The sequence below is a fragment of the Helicoverpa zea genome, chromosome 2 (genome assembly GCF_022581195.2).
Source record: "Helicoverpa zea isolate HzStark_Cry1AcR chromosome 2, ilHelZeax1.1, whole genome shotgun sequence".
Classification (NCBI taxonomy): domain Eukaryota; kingdom Metazoa; phylum Arthropoda; class Insecta; order Lepidoptera; family Noctuidae; genus Helicoverpa; species Helicoverpa zea.
Window position 1 is genome coordinate 7,940,505 of NC_061453.1, and position 22,418 is coordinate 7,962,922.

Here is a 22,418-nt window from a genome sequence, read left to right on the forward strand (position 1 = left end):
TCTGCTTAGTGTTAAACTGTTTGTAAAACGTCGCGATCGATTATATTATATCTTAGCCGGCAGGAAACTGCCTGAAACTGGAAAGCGGGTAAATACGGGTATTGGTTACTCTCAGTGTAAAAGTGTTCGTACCCACAGTATGCATACATTTTATGGGTAGCTGTATAGTGTCGGTTCGCAAGAGGCTGCACGCGAATGATTTGTGGTGAGCCGTGAGGGAGTGCAACCCGACACACGGTCAAAGACCGGTTCGCGTTATTTCGGAAATATTCGGAGCTTTTTACAGGAGAGGCCGACGACGCGCCCGCGCCGGAGGATGACCTCACCAGGGACTTCTTTTTTTTATCTTTAAAATAACGACGTTTTCCTGCTACAGCATAGATAGGCATTATTAATTATATTGTAACGGATCATTTTCATTCTTTTTAGATTATTGTGATCTGAGAGAAGATAGGTACGAAATCAACTAGGTACCTATATTGTAAAGTAACATTATAAGCACTTGACATAGACCGCATGGTCACGCGTACCATCCGCCGCAGTCGAGAGTCCGACTCAAGTCTTGTAGAGGAGCAAAAAAATTATGTTATTTTTTATCGAATGCTCGTTGCTAATTAAATTAAACGATCTCTGTCAGAATCGTTAACGATGTCATAATGAGTATCATTACATTTGCGTTTTGCTCTTTTACATGGAATTATTGTAATAATTGTCGGTGATACTAATAGATCGGAGTGCAGACGAGTCAGGCTCTACTTGCTGCAGGCGGCGCGGGCGCAAGAAACACGCCGTTTCTGCCGGTACAGCTACGGCCACACAGTATTGCATGCACTACAACTTTGCGGGATCATCTTTTACTGCCATCGTTTTGTTACAAACTGAGTATGAATCATATGCATAAATTACAATATCTCCGACCTACGTAGCGGATTACATAAATTCTCCACAGGCACGTAAGTCGCTCGGTTATAAACGCGCCTCCAACGACCGTTTATCTTAAAATTTGCTCGTCAATAGTTTTCGTAACATCATCATAAATTCACGTTTCGTATCAATATACTTAATGCGTATGTTGCGTGAGTCATTACTTTAAAAAAAGGTTAAAAATATTCGCATCGTTCTCCCAGGGACACTGGAAAGTGGAATGAAGATTGTAAACATGCGCTCTTGATATGTTTTCTCGGAAATTGTCACGACTCTAGTGCAAATAATAGCTATGAACAACACCAACGGCAACGTGCACACTGGTGCATTAGCTTCATAATATTTGCTTGGCGTATGTACTTACAGACCATAGTTAAACTATGGGATTAAGATACGAAGATGTTCAGCAGCATGCGTGACTAGTGCGAATTTGTGTCTTGCCCTTATACCGTGTTCTATTAGCAGAGGATATTCACCAGATTACACCTCAGCGTCGCTTCCGAGAAACCATTCCATCGCGGCCTTGCGATGAAACATCGCTCAAATGTTTGTTTTCCTTTCAAACGATTCAAAAACGGCTCCCGCAAAATTTTACTGTTCACGGGAATCGGTAGCCCCGCGACGTTTTGTTTGCTTAAGCCCGATTCGCTGAACAAATTACAGCTGTTCGATTTCGCCTTAATGCGAATGAGCCATTTTAAATATTTTAAGATAGACTGTGCCTATGCAGTATGAATGTGATTCGATCTGTCACTGGTGCGCATTATCAATTTGCAGAATATTAGAGAGTCGTGATTTCTCCGTTGACGAGTGACTGCAATGCAGTATTTCGCAGAATCACTTAGCTGTCATCGACGGCGGCTACATTACGCCACCACCCCGCTCCGGCGGAATGGCGCTCCATTAGTCGTGTACTGGGAATTATTTCCTGCACGTACACATTCCGGTTGATCTCGTCGCGCAATGACAATACCAGCATTAGGAGCTTGTATCTTACTAAACGATCATTTCACAGAATGCTATTATTTCCACAGTTGTAACGTAACGCTGACGCCTCAGGCAGAATGCGCTGCGTTTGGTTTTTTCCACGAGAACGAAGAAAGATAAACCAAAAATAAAAGTTTACCTTGACTTTAACAATAGCAAGATAACCTATTTTAAACCTTAAAGACAGGAAAAACCAGACTTTGTGTATATGTATTACACATTAGCAATTTGAATGTTCGCATGCAATATTCAACATGGTTTTCCATTTCCCTTTTTCCATAGCCCAGCTTATCAACCAGAATAGATAAGCATTTAAAAACTATTCCTTTCTGCTTATTTGCTGTGCATTACATAAATACGTATGTAACTCAGTTGTACTTATAATATTCATTCATAAGTTTTACCGTAAGGTAAAAACGTGTTTTCCATATAAATAATACTCGTATGTGAAATCTTCCTTATTTCTGACTACATACTCCGGTTCGCAAAGTAATACAGATATTATAATTGTCTTTTGTATCAGATTTTCACAAGGGGTGTTCCCTAAGGTTTTGGGTTTTTGTCGCTGTGTTACTCATCTTTACTGAAGGGTGCCAATACATGCGTGCTGTTGCGGTTGCCTCGCTCATGTATATTCTCCCCTTACTATAAATACATTCAATTGCCTTCTAGGGCAAAATTGCATATTGTTGCATATTCTGTGCCTCGCTATAGCAATATTGGTTTTCTGTATTCAATAAAGCCAAACACATTTTATATCTAGGTTTATTGATACCAATCAGCACAATTCAGCGTATCCTTTGACCTTTCTTCATACCGATTCCGTTTATAGATCATATCATACAATCCAATTCGTTAGGCATGTGCCTATTTGGCAAAGATTTCAGGGTAATCATGTATCAAATCTGGTCTCGATTGAGAGGTCTGAATTTTAATCAACATCCATTAAAGCATCATACATAGCTATAGTGGTTAGCAAGGTACCATAGGTTGTCTGCTTAATTGATATTACCCTGCACACACCATAAGTAGGTGTATAATAGGAAAGGAGTATGCTGTGATTGTATTAAACCTATTGCGGTGTACCCCTCACTACCTTTTTTATGAGAAATCATGAAATGACCCTTCCCGCTGTGGGTTAGCAGCATGAGTGTCAGACTCTTACTGACTAAAATCCATCATCATCAATACGTCCCAGGGCCGCGGTAACTCTTTCGAACAATCCCGCAGCTCTGGCAGGCACTTCTTACGTAGAATTGAATAATAATATTATCTAATCTTTTCTAGGTTTAAAGACGGTGTGGCGTATCCCTGGTCAGCTGGGGTGTCCAACCTGATCCTATATCCTGAGGCTGCCAATCAGACGCTATATGCGCGGCGGGCGGCGCGAGCTGACTCCGGCAACTATACCTGCCGCCTGTCCAACGAGACTCATACGGAGACGCACACTGTCAAACTTAATATTTTAGGTAAATATCATGCAAACAGTTGGTTTCAATTAAATAGTTAACAGGACATAAATCTTAGATCGTAAGTAGTCTTTATGGAGGATATAGGAAAGGCTCCTAGTTTTTATTATTAATGTAAGTATCAGCTGAGTTGTGTCAGTCTAATCAGAGCTATAATGCGAATAAAGCATCTTTGAATCCAGAAAAACTCCTCGTTCTAACTCGAGCGCAGCGGGAGGTCCAGACTTCATGTTATATCGGGTCATAAACGTACGCGCAATTATATTTATATTCATATATGTAGCATGCTTTATTACTCCCATGGCACTTCCACTAAACCAGAATAGATCGTCTTAATGCAAATGACTGCGGTTATTAAAATTACGACTTACACATAACCTGCAACGGTTATTTCACTTGTTTTAAATACATTACGTGTGACCTGACATCTTGAGACGTTTTATTGCAAGTAAAATAACAGTTCTTTATTGAGTAAGCGCTTGTTCCATACGAGGAAAATATGTATCAGCTAACCTTCCGATTCACAGAAAAACCGCCGGACGCACCGAAGACAATGTTTATTTCGAAAGATCAGTGGGTGGAGGAGGGGGGCGAGTTACGACTGTACTGTGAAGCTCTCATCGGTAAGTAATACGCCCCCGTTATTTAAAACCAAGAGGAAAAAGAAATGGAGCGCCAATGGCCAGGAGAAAGTGTCTTGTGGCATGCCAACTGGCGATGCGCACTGCGCGGGTCAGAGGTCATACGACGATGTTTAACCCAATGGGAACTAATTATCCTAGCAATAATTTTATCTAATAATCATGATTATGCCCTATAATGCATGGCTTAATAAAAAAAATAAAACTAATTTGCCCATTTCCTCGTTACTTGAACACTTTATATTCGATTAGATCTTGTTCTTATCTCAGTAATAATGTTATTGTGCAGGTCGGTCTTACTTGGCTGACGCCCGCAGGGACCTCCGGTGGAGGAAAGAGGGTCCCAACGGCACTGAGGGAGACTTGTTGCCCACTCAGATGGAAATCAAGACCACCCGGTGAGTTCATTATTCAGTATACTGACGGTATTACCCATAATTTATTTAGGGAGCAAGAGTTTTGGAACAAAATTTTGATGTAACTGAAGAAAAGACTAGCGTCTACGCAAGTCCCGCTTAAGGCGAGGAATTGGTCAACAATAATTCCATAACCGGCACGCGCATCTAAGGCGCCAAAAGGGGTCGGAGCGTCTGAGCGGGGCGAGGATAACAATACGCGCGCTAGCTTATAACTAAAAGTCGTAAGCGACAAAATGGTTTTGTAATTTTATTATTTAGAAATGATAATTTGATAAAAATTCCTTCTACAATTTTAAAGAGTATGTATATACTCAACTACTAAAAAAGTTAAGAGGCTTAAATCGGTCCCGTTCGCCCATAATATGTGAATCTCTTTTTAAAAAGAGGTATGTTTGATATATTTTTCTCTGTTATAAAAGTTACCTAATCATGTTTTCACGTCTAACAAAATAAGGTTTATATCATGAACTTTCAGGTAACCAAGTTGTATTTTGATCCGTTTTGTATTTACTGAGAAAAATTGAGATCCTTGGCGCCAAAAATTCCAATTCGTCCTCTTAAAAAGAGCATGCGAGACTTTACATTAACTGATATATTTTTAATGATCTTAATACGTTTTCTCCATAAAACTAAAGAGCTTTTTTTTTTATTTGTGTCAACATGTATAAAACTTAGTTTTTTTTTAAAAGTCTAATTTATGGCAACTTTTTTTTATTTTTAAATAGTGTATAGATTGAAATTAACGAAAATTAAGTTGGAACGCCAAAAATATAGCTAGAATAATAAATATCCGAATACATAATGGAAAAAGCTACGTGATCACTTCCAGAATGTGACTCTATTGAGTATGATATTAACAAAAAACCCCCGACCCAAAAAAGTACGCAATTATTATGACAAAATTTTATAAACGATAAACCCTATAAAAAGCAAAAAATAACTTTAAACACTACGTAAGTACCAACTAAAGCATGTCAGACTAAACAAAATTTTGACGTGTCGGGGGACCGCTCTAATTTATTAGCCTAACGTTAGAAGTAATTATATACTACCTACTACATTCCTTCTTATAACTTTTTATATAATTTTGTTTAGATACGTGTTTTTTATACGAATGTTGTAATTAGGTAGTTTTCATTTGATTTGTGTAAGTATTTTTGAAGGTAAAAAGCGGTCCCCCGACACGTCAAAATTTTGTTTAGTCTGACATGCTTTAGTTGGTACTTACGTAGTGTTTAAAGTTATTTTTTGCTTTTTATAGGGTTTATCGTTTATAAAATTTTGTCATAATAATTGCGTACTTTTTTGGGTCGGGGGTTTTTTTAAATTTATAATTTAATTTTATTTCATGGTTTTTTAAAGGAGCTCCTTAATTTTTCCTTCTTTTTATGATGGGTTCGCTATATGCGATCTCAGCCAAAGGAAGCTGTTTAACAATCCTCATGACAAACTGGCTCTGGGAGAATTGCACAGATTGAGAAACAATAAAGATTAACCTTTGGTGATCCAAGGTTATATACCATTCTAGGGTTTCATCCGCCATATCCCATTTCCAGCATTAGGTTCTTGTCAATTAGAAACATGAAGAGAACTAGTCAAGACAAATTAAACGAGCCCAAACTCGATGGGTTTACTAAAAGGCAGTTCAGGGTTACGTCTCCTATCTTCGTGTCCTAACAGCAGACCAGCTCAGTGGTTCCAGAAGACATTAGTATTTCAAATTTTAGATCCCACATATGCTTGCAAGTAAACTGAGCGTGTAACATTCCTATCACACCTAACCAACGAGCTGATGACCTTGAAGACCTGAATCGATTTCCACCAAACATAGCTAAGAACACTCCCGAATGACATTCCTTTCTAACAAAAAAAACCGCATTACAATTGGATCATCCGTTTGGGAGCTACGATGCCACATACACACACACACACACACACAGACACGTCAAACTTATAACACCCCGTCGTTTTTGCGTCGGGGGTTAAAAACTACACAAAATATTATTAATATTTTTATTACTAATTAAAGAAAACAATCTTGTCAAAAGGAAAAAACACAATACACGACAATTCTTTGAACGTTTTATAACAAAAATCAAACTTCAATTTCAATTATGTGACTTTTGATGCACATCGGATATTATTTTTTAAAATATTAAGCTATAATAAAAATATATTTCTGCAGTGATCCCTAGTTATGAATCAAAATTAAATTCCTGTCCATCGAGCGAAAACAGAACAAAACAGTATTTTATAAAGAATTTTAAATATTTTTTTGTTTCAAATAGAAAACAGGGACAGTCACGCAACTGAACGTCTGAAAAGTATAAAGCTTTATCTACATGGACGCTATTATTATAATTATGTAATATTCCAGATCAACATTTAATAATAATCAAGAAATACTATATCTTTTCAATAATGGAACAAATAATAACAAAAAAATATTGTACCTCGTTTACATAAAGATTTTAAACATGAATAAAATAAAATTGATCCTTACAGAAAACTATTATTCTGAATTTCTGAAACAACATCACTGTTTCCATGTAAACTTAATTTTATAGGATCAGTCATGTTGTGACTTTGAGCTCAGCCCGTATGTGACCATAGATTTGGTCACAAAACGGAAGTCACATTTTCATACTTGCCGATTAAAAAAAATTTATAAATAATTATTTGTAGTTCTTTTCCATTTGATGTCAATTTAAACAGTAACTTAAAGAAATGGCGGTTTCTAGAAATAAACAGCAATCCTAATATTTGGTTACGCTGTAGTAAAATTCAAACACAAATCTGAACATAAATTCCGTTCTTGTACGGAGCCAGCAACAAAACGTCTACGTTCCTCAAAATCCTTTTGACTTTAATAGTAAAGTAAAGTAAAAACCAGTAGTATGTCTAAGTAGTGCCTGTTTCAAAGAATTAGGACTCAAAAATTGTGGCTTAAAGTACTATAAAATGCGGTCACAATACTGAATGTTCAGGATGGATCAAAATTTCATCATCGTAGTTTTATACGTTTTTTTATGTAAATAAGCCAGAATATTACAGATGAATTGATGAATATTATTAAATGATGACATTTAGAAACTAAACCCCTTAAAAAAATTTATCGTCCGTAGAAAAATCGCGAAATATTCTTGATCCAATCATACGAATTCAGCTGGGGACAAGCAAAAAAAGCCTACTCCTGTTTATTTAAATGCTGTTAAAACAAAATAATGAATAATTGGAACAGAAACTAATATAATAAATTAAAATTAAATGTATATTCTTTGGTCCAGTATCTTTAAAAACTCAAATAGTTAATGGGTTTAACAATGAAATTAGGTCAAATCCGGGGGACAAGCAAAAAACGCACTTTACACAAATAAAAAAAAAAGCTCTAAAACATATCAAAACTTTGTTCATTACTTATTTCACAAGAAGACGTACTTCAATCATGATTGACATAAAACTTGAAACCTCTCGTCCACTACAAGTTCGTAACATTTTTCGCAGAATAACAAATGCAAAAGTTTTTATCTTAATAACAAGTGAACCATTATTATGAAGCACTTAAAAGTTCGATAGATTCCCGATACACAGGCAGGCACTAGATACCGCCCACAGACATCGGCAATAAACTAGAGGTCAGCCGGTGACCTTTCAATATGGTTATTGCTTTTACTGAAATGAGAAAATATTAACTTATAACTGCTTATTAGACGAACAACCTTTCGGAACCTTTTCATTCCTCGGAGTTGTGAGATTTTAACGTAATTTGTTTGAGTTTTCTCAAGTACAGGCACTTATTTTGTGATTATTCATGCTTTTAGTTTTATAGTACTTAAATTGCCAAGAAAAAATCAGAAGTATATTAGGACCACGTCGTATTTCTTATACCTTTCTATAAAATATCTGGTGTTGGTGCCAAGTTTTTCCCCGTTTATGGGCAAATTCCATATTTATCCGACATGAAAATTTTCCCTAAAAAGTGTGTTGCCTGTCGTGTCGTTTTCCGGCTCCTTTTATTAACTTCATATGCTTGTAATTTCTTTTATGTACCTGATACCTACCGTAAATAGAGAACTCGACAGGTAAAATTTATATTTCGTTAACGAGGCTAATTCTGATAAAATTAGTATATTTATGAATCTTTTTAGTATAATTGGTAACTAGACTTCCTTAATTTACTTTTTCCTTTACGTTAATTTCTTTTTGAAGAGTTTATTTGCGAGAAAACGGCTCAATATTGATTAGAATCATATTTAGATTTCAGATTGACTGAACTCCTTATGTTTCACTATTCGTAATGTCAAGCTATAAGCTTATCATAGTCTTAGTTTCATATCCTTCAGTTTGAAGCCATTTGATTAGCCCTAAGTATTTAAGGTTCCATTCTACTCCTCAAATAAAACTTATAGTAGGTACTTACGTAACTGTTTGAACCAACTTCCTGGCGTCGCATAAGGAAGTCGCGGCTTACAGTGAATACTTGATTGCAGGGAGGATGTGGAAGACATCATTGGCTCGTACCTGACGGTGGACCGAGTGTCGGCACAGGACTACGGTACCTACGTGTGTGTTGTGCACAGCAATGACGTCATGTCCAAGCATTACGTCACCGTTCACTACAGATGTAAGTTTTTTTATATACCTACCTATTCGGATGTCATGTATGTGTGATTTTTAAACTAAGGGTGCGTCTACACGATGCATATAGCTGGAGCAAGCTAACATGCGCAAGTGACAAGTTACAAGAGCATGTGGGTGGATATTTTGCTTTGGTTCATTAGCGAGTCACTGGACTGGCACGTTTCTAAAATGCATGTAATCTACGCATGTGCCTCAACATGCGCAAGCTGCTTGCACCTTGTAGATGCACCCTTACTACGAGTTTCACGGTCGGTTATTGTTTTTTATGTATGTCGTCTGCGGTTTTGATATGTCTCGGTTATTTCCCCAACAAATACTGGAACAGACGTTGGAAACTACTCAAATAAGTTCGTAAGAATGCTGCGGTCGTTAAACGCGGTTATAAGTTATTATTGTATTACTTATTAAGGACTAAGGAGGTAAATTGTCGTATACTTTCATAGAATTCGTTCTTTTCATTTTTCCTTAAAACAGTCCAGTTTTATACATCATAATAAAACACTCAGAAATCGACCATAAGTCAGGCAATAATAAAATATAATATAAACGTGAAAGTCTTCAAATAAACTGAGCGAATCACATTACCAATAAAATGGGTGTGTAATTCCGCGCGTTTGGAAAATTGCTAATAGGGGTTTACCCTATACAGTAACACCAGGAAAATTTTGTATCTCCGAATGTCCAAAGTTGAGAGTCAAAATCCCATCTTAAGGAATTGAGTGGAACAAAAGCGTTCTTATATCATTGAGCCTTAATTTTTCTGTTTTGAAGATAACATTTGGGTTTCCTATGCAACCTTGAGCTAGTTCTCACCAGAACTGAACTATGCTAGTTCAAATTATTATCATGCACATCCTTTGTTCCACATTGATAAGGACGAGGCAACAAATACATTCGTAGAGTAATATTATTCAGGATTAGCAACTGGACCCTGAGTATGCACAATCGGCGCGTGGGCAGACAATGTGCTCTAGATGTTACATCGTCTAGTCAAAACATTGCGCGAGAGTTTGATATGCAATGTAACTATATCACATACATAGGTGTTATTTAAAATCGTTATCAATTTAAAAATAAATAGCTCTTAACCGTTACTTGACTTCTCAAAAAGAAATAACCTAAAAAAACCTCAAGAATAAGGTAAAACTATATCCATTCACTAAATGCGTCAATGGGAAATTCTTAAACAGAAATAGGCTTGTAGGTACATGTTTTAAGAGTATGACGTCACTTCATATTGACAGTCGAATAGCTACCGATATTTGGATAGATAGGAGTCGGCATAAATTACTAAAATTGTGCGTCTACTATTAATCAGAGACATGGTTACCAAAAGGATCTAAATGGGTATTCATTAGCGGTGAAATGAGATAATTCTATATTTGATTAGAGCTTATTAGTGTTAAGTCAACGTATTAAAGCTATTTTAGGCACTTTAACGGTTAACTGAATAACTAATTGAAATCTATTGAAACTTTGAATGGGCCACCAGGTTTCATTCAATAGATCTGAGAGAAGGAAATAGTGCCGAAACCTCGAGAAATGACAGCCTATTTATGTACGCAGTTGATGCCACAAGAAAAAGAAAAACAATCAAGTACAAAGGGACTGCTTATTTCTACTACCTATAAATATCGTTAAGGATATAGACAGCATATTCTGAGCTGCAAGATTGTACGAAAGAGTTACCGCAGCCCTGGAACATAAAAGGCCTACGAAGGAACATGAGGGGTTTTAGTCAGTAAGAGTATGTCACTCCCTCACCACTGCTAACCCACAGCGGGAGGAGACATTTGATGATTATGAATCACAAAAAAAAGACAGTATATTCTAACTAAAAATATGTATTGTGACAGATGGTGGTTCAGACGATGGTTCAGGGTCTTCATGGTGCGGCAGCGGGGCGGTGCCGTGGCGGGCTTTAGCACTGGGCGCGGCGGCCGGCGCTCTGGCGCTGGTGTCGGCAGCCGCACTACACCGGCGCTGCACGCCGCGGCTGCTGCTGGCCGCGAGGCACGCGCGCGCTAGAGCACAGCCCACCGCGAGGAGGGCACGAGGTCAGTAGCTATGTATGTAGCACAACTGCATATCGACATCTAGATGACTATATTGTACATGGTGTTGGGTTGCCCTGATAACTGGGTTGAGGAGGTCAGATAGGGCAGTCGCTCTGGGTAAGACTGGAAGCCGACCCCAACATAGTTGGGAAAAGGCTCTGAAGATGATGATGGTGTTGGTTTTTGGTCTAACTGCTTTCAGTTGTATGTATCAGCGACTATTTTAAGATAGACAATTACTTCCTTGGTTGGTTTTTCCAATATAAGACATAAGTAAATGTGTTGTAGATCTATTGACTATATCTGTGAAGGTCGAGACGACCGTCCGGTATTCAACCGCAGAAACGGTTGCTCCAACTATCAACTAGTTTATTGATCACGAACGCCTCTTTCATAATAATTTGTTTGACAAACACTTTACAACTAACCTGATCATAACCAAGTTTTTTTTTATCCTAATTTAAACCTATCAGTAAATCTTATATCACTTAACATGCCACATACAGAAACATAATATAATTGATGTGACGAATTAGCAAGTAGAACAAACCATACATGGTGCCCGTTTAAAAAAGAGCGCCAAACTCCGGTCAACGCCGAAAGCGGATTATTACCATCGAAATTAAGTGCTACGATTAACGAGATACAATTACGTTACGTGCGTCATATTCGCGAATTATTATTAATTGCGTACACACTGATGACGCCATTTTCTTTTCGCTTCGCTGGAGTCGAACAAACATTTGTTCAAATTCTATCTTTCTTTAGTATCTAATCACTTACGTGTAGGTACAGGATGGTCTCACATTTACTATGACATAAGTGCGTTGACCATTGTATAATACCTAGTTTCCTTTGTTTCCGCATTTCGTGTCAAATTGTTCTGTTTTATTTCCTTCTTAGTTAATTTTATATTGATTTACTGGATATGTCATTGAATTAAGTCATCCATTCATTATTCGTCGGCGCAATACATTTTATGCTTCCATTCCTTCCTGTCGCTCGTCCTATTACACCATTCACTCCCATCTTTTTCGTGTTATCTTTCCGTTTGCAAAATGCAAGTCTTACAGCTAATAAAAAAATCAATTATACCTTTACATACTTATGATAGTTTAGTTGACAGCGTCCAACAGTGCCAAAATATTATAAATACCAACAAAAAAAGTGCAAAAAAGCTCAATAGGTAATTCAGTTGTGCATTTGTAAATTTATAATGACGTCATGTAAACGCGCAGGTTCTAAGTAATCATGACATATGCAAACCGCGTGCTCACTCGCATTAGGTACGCCGAATAAGCAGCGAGAGATGATAATGTCTTGTACGACGGTAGTCGTGAATAATTTTAATTGCTGCTCAATTATCAGGTGTTTTGATGACTAGTAATAATTTGTTCTGAAAATTGCATTTTAAGGAAATTTAAAGGACAACCCTTGTCGAAGTCCTGGTCCCATTTTCTTTGTCATATCTTTATTATATGTATTATGTCGTGGATCAATTATATAGGCTGCTGTGAATGAGGTTAGGGTTGCACGGGACAGAGATGCTTGAAAATGACGGAGACAAATTCTTCCTACTGCCCTGTTCCCAAGTTATTTATTTGGGGTCGGCGCAATATGTTTTCAGTTCCATTTCTTGCGCCAGCCGTCAAACGGACATCCACTCCCTATTACAGATAGTCAATCCATCTTTTCCTCTCTGACGGACGAAAATTACACAAATAACAAATTGAAGATTGCGAAGTCAATCATATTTCTCGGAACTGTACGACTTAAACATTTTTAAATCTCTAACAGCGTTGCACCTACCTCCTTTTCTTTTCACCACCACCCTAAGGTAGACTGGCAGAGAACGCTTAAGGCGTTAAGTCCGCCATTGTCCGTAAAGTATAAATCTATACATATAATAAATCTGTAAAAAAACTGTGTCTGTACATTGAATATATTTAAAAAATAATAATTGGGTGGGGTTTAGAAACAGTAATGGAGCACAAATCAAAAAAAAAAATTCTGTCTGTTTGTCTGTATGTCTGTATGTCTGTATGTCTGTATGTCTGTTTGTTTGTACACGCTAATCTTCGGAACTACTGAACGGATTTCAATGATTTTTTCTTTGTTGTATCAGTATTAAGCCTGGTCAACATATAGGCTATAATATATCTTCGAAACTTGAAGACCTGATGCAGAACTCCAACAGACCAACAAAACTATAAGAGATATAAAAATGGTGCCATGGCAAAAATTGTTTCATGTGATGAGCATTTTTAGTTGAGATAATAAATTTGAAGATCTGGAACACCTGATGTGGAACCCCAAGAGCCCAGCTTCTCTGTACCATATACAGGTATGGCGTTTTAGCAAAAGTTGTTCAATTTGATAAGCACTTTCTATTGACTTATACAAATTGAAGATCTAAAACACCTGATGTGGAACTCCAGGTGCCCAGCTAGACTATAGCATATAGAGGTATGACGTTTTAGCAAAAGTTGTTCAATCTGATAAGCACTCTCTGTTGACTTATACAAATTGAAGGTGTAAAACACCTGATGTGGAACTCCAGGAGTCCAGCTAGACTATAGCATATGAAGATATGACGTTTTAGCAAAAGTGGTTCAATCTGATAAGCACTCTCTATTGATGTATAAACATCGAAGATCTGGAACACCTGATATGAAACTTCAAGAGCAATACTACACTTGAAATGTATAGAAATGAATGTTATGAAATAGGTATGGTGAATCCTATCCTAAAATAATGGACACGTATTTTTCTTTTCTCTCTCTCTCACAAACAAATAATAACGAAGATACAACAAATCTTCGTTAAGTCACTGCTTAGTACAAATTTTACATACTTAGACGTGGCGTCACGAGCCCTCACTCTCCGACTTTGTTGCGTTATATCTCATTATTATTTTGTATGTCTCTTCCAGACCTCGGGACTACAGAGTTCCGAATTTTTGGGAGGCAAACGTGGGGCCGAAGCCAACACGCTGAAGCCCTTTTGAGACAACTTTAATGAAATGGTGACACAATACCGTCGATTATCCCTTTATACACTATAGAAATGAACCCAAGGACATTCACCGGTGGACGTCGTTAAAAAAAAGACAATCCCCGGTTCTGTGCTAAACTATTGCTAACTATTGAGGGAAACTACTTGGGCTATTTGTGATGGGATGTTAGTGGATGTCAATGGTACATGTAAAAATGGCAGGTGGAGACTCGCCACCTCACTTACTGGGCCCCCGGGAACCTGAAGCGTGAGGATACCTCGGCGGACTTTAAACACAGATTACGCGCTCCCTGTGCTTACCATGAGGCACCTACCCTCCGAGCAGGGCTACTAATCCTGCTCTAGCGACTCCACTCTGGACGGCCAAGCCAAGCCAGAGGCGTGAGACCTACCCCCGTCATGGTTCACTCCGACCGGCCGGAGATGGGGGATACTCTCCCTGGAGAACTCAGCATATAGTATAGCCCCGCGGGGTTGCTACTCCCCGTCATCAGCCTCAGATGTCCTGCGGTGCCTATATCTCATTATTATTGTCGTTATTATCTCAAGAGCCTTTGTCCCAATTATGTTATGGTCGACTTCCAGTCACGATGCAACTGAGTACCAGTGTTTTACAAGGAGCGACTGCCTATCTGACCTCCACAACCTGGTTACCCGCTCAACCCAACATACCTTGGTAAGACTTACTGGCTTCTGACTACCCATAACGACTGCCAAGAATGTTCAATGACAGCCGGAACCTACAGTTTAACATCCCCTCCAAATAACGGTTATTGGTATCCAAAATATACGTAGAAAGTACATACGAACTTAGAAAAGTTGCATTGGCAGGCACTTGCCAGACCTGGAATCAAAGACGCACGCTCATACTTGAGAGATTGGTTCTCTACCCACTAAACCACCACGACTTCCACTAAGTCACCACGACTTTGTCATCTATTTAATGTTTTTTTACGTAATAATACGTGTAACATTTTTGCCACATAACTTAAATGCAGACTTATTAGAATCACTACTTTTATCCCTATGATCACGCCTATTGCGGTTCAGTTCTCAGCGTTTTGTTTAGTCCAATTTAATTAAATATATGGAACGTTTCTAATGTTTATCCGTATTCCGTTGTTTTCAAGTCAACGGGCCCTTAAAATTCAATATCAGACGGTTCAGATCTTTGATTTTGCTGACCCCGTAGTCGCTGGCATAAGGGACAGGATCCGCGTACGAAGTCGCGGGCAGAAGCTAGTAAATAATAAGTGTAATATTGTGTGCAGTACTAGAGAAAGAGTTCGACGTGCTGGTGTGCTGGACGGCGGTGGACGGCGAGCTGGTGCGCGGGGCGCTGCTGCCGACGCTCGCGCTCAAGTACAAGTACCGCGTGCACGCCGTGCGCCTCTCCACGCAGCCCGACACTTGTGAGTATAAATCTAAATCAAAATTCGTTCATTCAAACTTGGCTCAAAACAGCACTTTTCGAACGTCAGAAATTTACAAAAGACAGCCCCCTAAACGCCCGCCTTTCACCACTTCCTATGAGTTTTTGCTGGGAAGAAGATGTGGCGCAACAAACTCCCCAGCAACACACGTCTCTTCGTATATACGCACACTTCGGCTTCTGTCAGCGGTTTCACCCGCGTCCCGTATGAACCTCTGCACGAACCCGTATATAAAGCCACCGTATATTTCACCACTTCCTCGATAAATGGGCGATAAAATATTTTTTCAAATCGGACCAGTACTTCCTGATATTATACGCAATAATAGTTTACGTAAAATAATGTTACGTAAACGCGTTAACTCTTCAGCTTTATAATATTAGTCGTACATTTACAGCCCCAGTTATCCGACAACATAAAAGTCCGTTTTTTTTTGAAGAACTGTTTACAATTTTCACCGACTTCTTCCTTTAACTAGATTTTACGATTCTGCTTACTGCAAGTATTCGTCGAAAATCGATTCGCGAAAAACATCAAAGACTATTGTTAGAACATCTATGTATTTAGTTACACTGTGACAGCGTTAATCATTAAAATGTTCATCATCTATTTTAATTAATTTTGGGAATTTTAAAGAAGTTGGCATGTCTCCAGATATCCCTAAGTTTTTAGGTCGATTGAGAGAATGAGAGAGAATTTTGTGCCAAAAGCCTTACTCATATACTGTCTGAGAGAGTTTCTTGCCGGCTTTTCTCTAATGAGACCATCTTTTTGGAACCGTGCAACTAGTGTGACGTTTCAAAGGAGCCTACAAAGGCCTATTTAAAATACAAACATTTGACTTAGAAAAAAAAATAAAAGTCATATATTCAACGTAGGCTGAGAATCAGCATTTTTTGAAGGGCAAATTTACAAAAGACAGCCCCCAAAACGCCCGCCCTTCACCACTTCCTATGTTTTTGCTGGGAAGAAGTGGTGGAACAAACTCCCCAGCACTCACTTTGTAATCACACTATTCCTTACTAATATTCAATTTAGCTGGAGTATTATTACTGAAGTTTTATATAATGTTGTTGTGCAGGGTACAGCGAGCTGGTAGGCGAGGCGGCGCGCTGCCGGTCGCTGGTGGCCGTGCTGTCGCCCGCGCAGTACTCGGCGCAGCAGCTGCTCACGGCGCTGCGGCAGCTAAGGGCACTGCCACTGCCGCCCGTCGTCGTCTTACTGCAGGTCTGACTTGTTCACTTTATAATGTCACTTGTTTATTAACGTAGAAGATTGGTTATATCTGTGTTACTCTGTCAAGCAAATAATACTAAGTAGATCCTGATGATAATTAAACCCGGGTAACTGGGTTGAGGAGGTCAGTTAGGCAATCGCTCCTTATAAAATACTGTTACTCAGCTACATTCGGTTAGACTGGAAGCCGACCCTCACATAGTTGGAAAAAGGCTCGGTAAAGATCTTGATGGATAATTCCAGCAATAAGTAAGCGTATATCATCCGTACATCTCCTCATCCGTAAGTATCGTATATCTCCGAATTCGGGAAGCACTTCGGGACCCGGGTAAAAACGCAAGAAACAGCTATTTTGATAGTATTTTTGTTTCCATTTGTAAGTCTTGATGAGGTGTGAGGAATAAACAACAGATAGTTTGCATTGGCTACACGGATAGAAAACAAAAAGTTCAAGATATTCTTGACGTGGGTGATAATTCTTTGAATTTTGCCCTCATCGTTTACGTCATTAGGTATAATTAAGTTTTCCTCACCCTTGATATTGAATTAAACTCTATAAATAAAAAAGGTAATCTAAACAGTTTATTTAAATAGATGAGTACGTAAGATAGTGTACGCAAGAAGTTTTTATTGGCAAACATTCATTGCTGAGTAAATGGTCGTGAATATTTAAATATCCGAGAATGAAATTATTGTTATACCGTTATGACACATTCATTACCAAGATTCGGTTTCCAATAATGCAACATCTGTGTCCACTCATGACTTCATGAAACTCTCTGTATTGCGAAGAGATCAAAATAAATATGGTTGAGAACACTTTTTGTTTCTCGCAGTTTCATATGGGACAGTTTCTCGTAACTGTTAACAAAATTGCCTATCTTCGTCCAAGATACCACCATCTCTGTGAAAAAAATACTTTCGCATCTATAAATATGTAGAGATTCAGTATGACGAGTGACAGGGAAGAACGGAAGCGGAAGACAAATTGGGCCGACCCCAAATAAAATTGGGAACAGAGCGTGAAGAAGAAGAAGAATAAGTAGATTATTTTTTATTTGTAGGACCTGCCAAAGTTAAAGCGCGAAGCTAAAGAAGGCGGCGAGAGTCTAGTAACAACACTCCGCGGTACGCGCCTAGTGGCGTGGCGACACGTGCACGAGCGCGCCTTCTGGACGGCGCTGCGCCTCGCGCTGCCGCTGCCGCCAGCCGCGCACGAGCTACAAGTACGTACCCGGTATTGAGGTAACACGCCTTCGTATCACGCACTGAACAAACAACGCTACTGTATTAAGGTGAATACTTCGAAGTTGGAAATTAAAAATCACCGCAAAGATAAGATCACGCCTTTTGTAGCCTGTTAACTTTGGTGAATCTACACGGTGCAAGGCTTGCGCATTATGAGGCACATGCGCAGGTTACATGCATTTTAAAAACGTGCGGGTCCAGTGACTCGCGTATGAACCAAAGCAAAATACCCACCCGCATGCTCTTGTCACGCTTGTTGCGCATGTTAACTTGCTCCAGCTACATGCACCGTGTTGACACACCCTAACAGCAAAGATAAGATCACGCCTCATATCGACTGTTAACTGTAAAACACCAAAAACAAAACATTTTATATTTAAACTTCCTGCCACCACTCGAAGGATTCACCTTAAAGGAAAAATTTGAGCGCAGAAATTAGATGCGGTAACAAAAAATAGAGCTAATATTTGCCCGGTTTTAAATATCGCTTTTTGTTGCAATGGTTGTTTTTTTGGGTATGCCAACTCTGTTTCTGTGTATTTTAAGCGGGTTGGCAAAAAAGGTTGAATATAGGTATATGGTAGCTACTGAAATTGTATTTGTTTATTTGGAGTGCATTTATATACAGCACATTACATATGCACTTTTTTATTTTTGGGTTAAAAAGCTTTTTTTGTTCAGTGTATTTTGCACCATGAAATATGAAACGTGGGACATGTAAATAATGTGACTATAATTACAGACTAAACCAAACCCAACTGAAGCGGAGGACAACAAGTACAGTCGGTCGGGGAGCCTCACCGCGCTCGTGTAGAGCGCCGGGCGGCAGCTACAGTGTGGACAGTGACAGTGACACTCGCGACACTCAGTGACAGACACTACGTCCCCTCCCCTCCCCCCACTCTCCCCGCACAGACCCCGCGCTGCCAATTTATTCGTACGAAGACTGTGAGTAGTTATAGCTATTTGTAATATCCAATATCACATTACGGTAATTAGGTTGTAGGTCCTTTTGAAACCTGTATACAGTTTTCTAAGATCTCAGTATCTTTCTTCGTCTGATACTATAACATCGTTTTCATTTTTTTCCATTTCTCTTGTGCCAATGGAAAAGCTATCATGACAATTCGTTTTAAGTTTGCGGTTGTATTTCACTATTTATTTTTATTTATATTATTTTCTTACTATTTGTTTGTGTATTTTTCTCTTTCAAGTATTATATCGGATGGATTCCGCGTTAGGTTGTATGTACTCTCGCGTCTACTCACTCAGAGACCGCGCAGTGCGAACTTTTAGATTAGAACAAGAATTTCTTAATTTATCTTTTTACTGTAGTAATTTATGTTGTTTGGAAACAGCGGAGTGTAGAACGAGTTGCGACGATTCAGGGTTCTGTGATAATCGAAGTATGTTGGATGTTGTTGTAAAGAGACGGTAGTATATAAAACCATTTCAAACCAAAACAATGTTTAAGACTCTAGAACTGGATGTAAGTGTGGTGTTTTGTACTGCTGACTCTTTCTTAAGTATTTTTTTTTTTAATTTTTATAATACTATGTTGTGTCCGTACAGTTAATTGGCCCCGATCAGATTCATTATCGACTAAACTCAAACGAATTATTCCCTAAATAAGACTTAGATATTCTATCACAATATCTGATCGGGCTGTCAGCTAGCTGAACGGATACATTTGTTGTAAGTAATACTGATGTAAATATTATTATAAACAAGAGTATTTTTACGTAATGTTTCGTAATACGAAGAAGCTTAGCAGGTTACTGATTAATGTAAACATTTAGTATTATAGTTAAAACAATACATTCCGTAAAGAATATTATTGCTTAGATTGTTTTAAGTTCACTTAAACCTATAGTGAAGGTTCAAAACAAGATGTTCTTCAATAAGAATCTATTTTCTTATCTGAAATGTTGTATGTAAATAAAAAATGCTATTGATACGTAAAAACTGTTTTATTTTTGTTGCAATAAACGAACAATTAACAAGTTCTTACTTACATAACATTGGCGTACATTACGTTTTCACAAATCATTTCAATCAATCACATTCAATTCAATCAAATTAATAATAACAATAACGTTTAAAATTATAATTGGATAAAAACTACGTGATATTCATAAAAATACAAGTTCTCAAAATTAAGCACTTCGGTATCGATACTTCAAGTATCTAAATAATTCACAAGATTGTTTTCGAATAAGTACACAGTTGAGAGCCCGTCGCGCGTGACGTCACCAGTCATCGATCACTTACATTAAGTACAAGATAGCAAATATAGCACCTCGTAACTAATTGTTTAAAGCTCACAAGTTATTGGACCGTTAATTTATTACATTATCTATCTATTTTAATGGTATTCGAGATTACATTTGGCATTGAATGCAAACATGTTTATAAATTATTCAGTTTACCACGAACACACCTGAATGCAATTTGTAATTATTCTAAAATAAAATTGTAAATCTCACTTGTCGTTTATAAAACATAGTAGCTAAGTCACATGATAATAAAACATATTCTTAAAAATATTTCATTTTATAAAAATACCTAATACAGTTTGTGACCTCAAAATCACCACTTCCACTACTGACGCGCACTTCTATCGCTTCATAGTAAAAGTTTAATTTATCTTAAGTACAGTCGAGTTCCTGTTATAATTACCATAGCAATTTGAAATACCTCCACACGCTGGCAGCTGCAATTATGTCATAATTCGAGGGGGCTCCATAAGTGCATGTTGTAAAAAACGTTTCAAGTTACTAATTACTGCAAATGGCTCTACTCAGAACCAATTTTCAATAATAACTCATTGTTGATGAATAGCGTTACAAAAAGTACAGTGCGCTCCGAAACGCATGACATCGTGAAATATTACTATATTTTCGCGCAATCCAATGCAGTTACATGCGTCGCTGAGTTATTTGAGTTCCTTCTATGATACGCCTATTAGCCTATTAGTGGAAGTGGTAACCATAATATTTTACAAATTAAAAATAATCATTTCACTTAATGGGAAATAATCGTGATGTTATATCGCATGCGCACACCATGCACTCCATCACCAGATCCTTTGTACAATATCTCGATTGTAGGAACAATTAATTCATAGCCTAACATTTATCATTACTTTGTATCACTCCGAGGTGCCCGTTGGTTGTTGCTGTGGCCCGAATTTCTCTTCATACGCCTGATTGATAAAAAAGGCAAATTAAATGTATGCTCAGAATCACATGTTTTTTTGTAACTTTTTAAACGGAAAATGAGTTAACAATCAAATAAAATCTGTGAGAAAGTTTTACCTGTTTGGCGACTCTGCTGAGCGTCTCTGCCATGGCCCGGCCGGTCTGGTCGACCATGCCTCGCAGAATGCCGTCCGCGTTCTGCAGCAAAATGTGCGGATGGTCGAACTCCACCATTCTACCCGCATCCATTACCAACACCTGGGTAACAAGTTTTCCATTAGTAAGTATTTGAGTAAAGCGTAAGTAATTATGATATTAGAAATTTTCTGGGTATCAACAAGTATAATATAAGGTACCTTATCCGAGTCCATAACAGTGTGCAGACGATGAGCAATTGTGAGCACGGTGCACTCGGCGAATTTGTTCCTAATTGTATTTTGTATAAGCGCATCAGTCCTGAAATAAACAAATTATGAAAATGAATCGAAGCTGTTCTGACTGATTAAAAAACTCTAGCTTTTAACCTAGTTTTTATTCAATAACATACTCGCGTTCACAAAACAGAGACTACATGAATTAAAAAAAATCAGAGTAGCTAACCACATTTTGGATCACATTGAGATAAGGATGATTATAAAATCAAAACTTTGTTGTCTTATAATTCCTGTGCTCTAATTTAATTACCACGCTAATGACATATCGCAAAAATCGATTTGTTGCTTGTAACTGAGAGCCGTTACCGCGGCCCAGGTACATAAAGGCCTTAAGAAGGAACTGATGGTTTTAGTCAGTCTTCTTCTTTCGTGTTCACTTTGTCAGCCCAATATGTCGCCACAGCGAGAGCACAGCCGGATGCGCTTTATCTTTAGGTCAGTAAGAGTCTGACACTCCTTCACGCTGCACCCACAGCAGGAGGAGTCATTTGTTAATTTCCCTTAAAAAAAGAGCTAGGTACAATACGTACTGCGGGTCGACATTAGCGGTGGCCTCGTCGAGCACGAGCAGCTTGTTGCGGCGCACGATGGCCCGCGCGAGGCACACGAGCTGGCGCTGCCCCACCGAGAAGTTGCCGCCGCCCTCCGACATGTGCGACGACAGACCCGCCGGCAGCTCCGCCACTGCCTCTTTCAGTTCCACCTGACAAGGCA

At 38.4% G+C, this 22,418-nt stretch overlaps 2 protein-coding genes across 3 annotated transcripts in view; one reads left to right on the plus strand and one right to left on the minus strand.

Annotated features, from left to right (window-relative positions):
• Positions 1-20,035, plus strand: part of LOC124641661 — a 43,304-nt gene extending 23,269 nt beyond the window's left edge. The window contains exons 3-11 of one of the 2 annotated variants that reach the window (XM_047179835.1): positions 3,199-3,380; positions 3,908-4,003; positions 4,311-4,419; positions 8,931-9,064; positions 10,938-11,138; positions 15,425-15,565; positions 16,668-16,813; positions 17,887-18,067; positions 18,813-20,035. In XM_047179835.1, the coding sequence (XP_047035791.1) occupies positions 3,199-3,380; positions 3,908-4,003; positions 4,311-4,419; positions 8,931-9,064; positions 10,938-11,138; positions 15,425-15,565; positions 16,668-16,813; positions 17,887-18,066 (1,189 nt within the window). In that variant the 3' untranslated portion in view covers position 18,067; positions 18,813-20,035. The remainder of the gene's footprint in view (positions 1-3,198; positions 3,381-3,907; positions 4,004-4,310; positions 4,420-8,930; positions 9,065-10,937; positions 11,139-15,424; positions 15,566-16,667; positions 16,814-17,886; positions 18,068-18,812) is intronic. The other variant, XM_047179833.1, reaches the window with a different exon arrangement.
• LOC124641651 (ATP-binding cassette sub-family C member 4-like) overlaps positions 20,022-22,418 on the minus strand; it is a 31,593-nt gene continuing 29,196 nt past the window's right edge. Inside the window, exons 24-27 of the mRNA XM_047179823.1 lie at positions 22,235-22,407; positions 21,627-21,726; positions 21,388-21,528; positions 20,022-21,275 (exon numbers count right to left, since the gene is read on the minus strand). Coding sequence (XP_047035779.1) covers positions 21,222-21,275; positions 21,388-21,528; positions 21,627-21,726; positions 22,235-22,407 — 468 coding nt within the window. The 3' untranslated portion in view covers positions 20,022-21,221. The remainder of the gene's footprint in view (positions 21,276-21,387; positions 21,529-21,626; positions 21,727-22,234; positions 22,408-22,418) is intronic.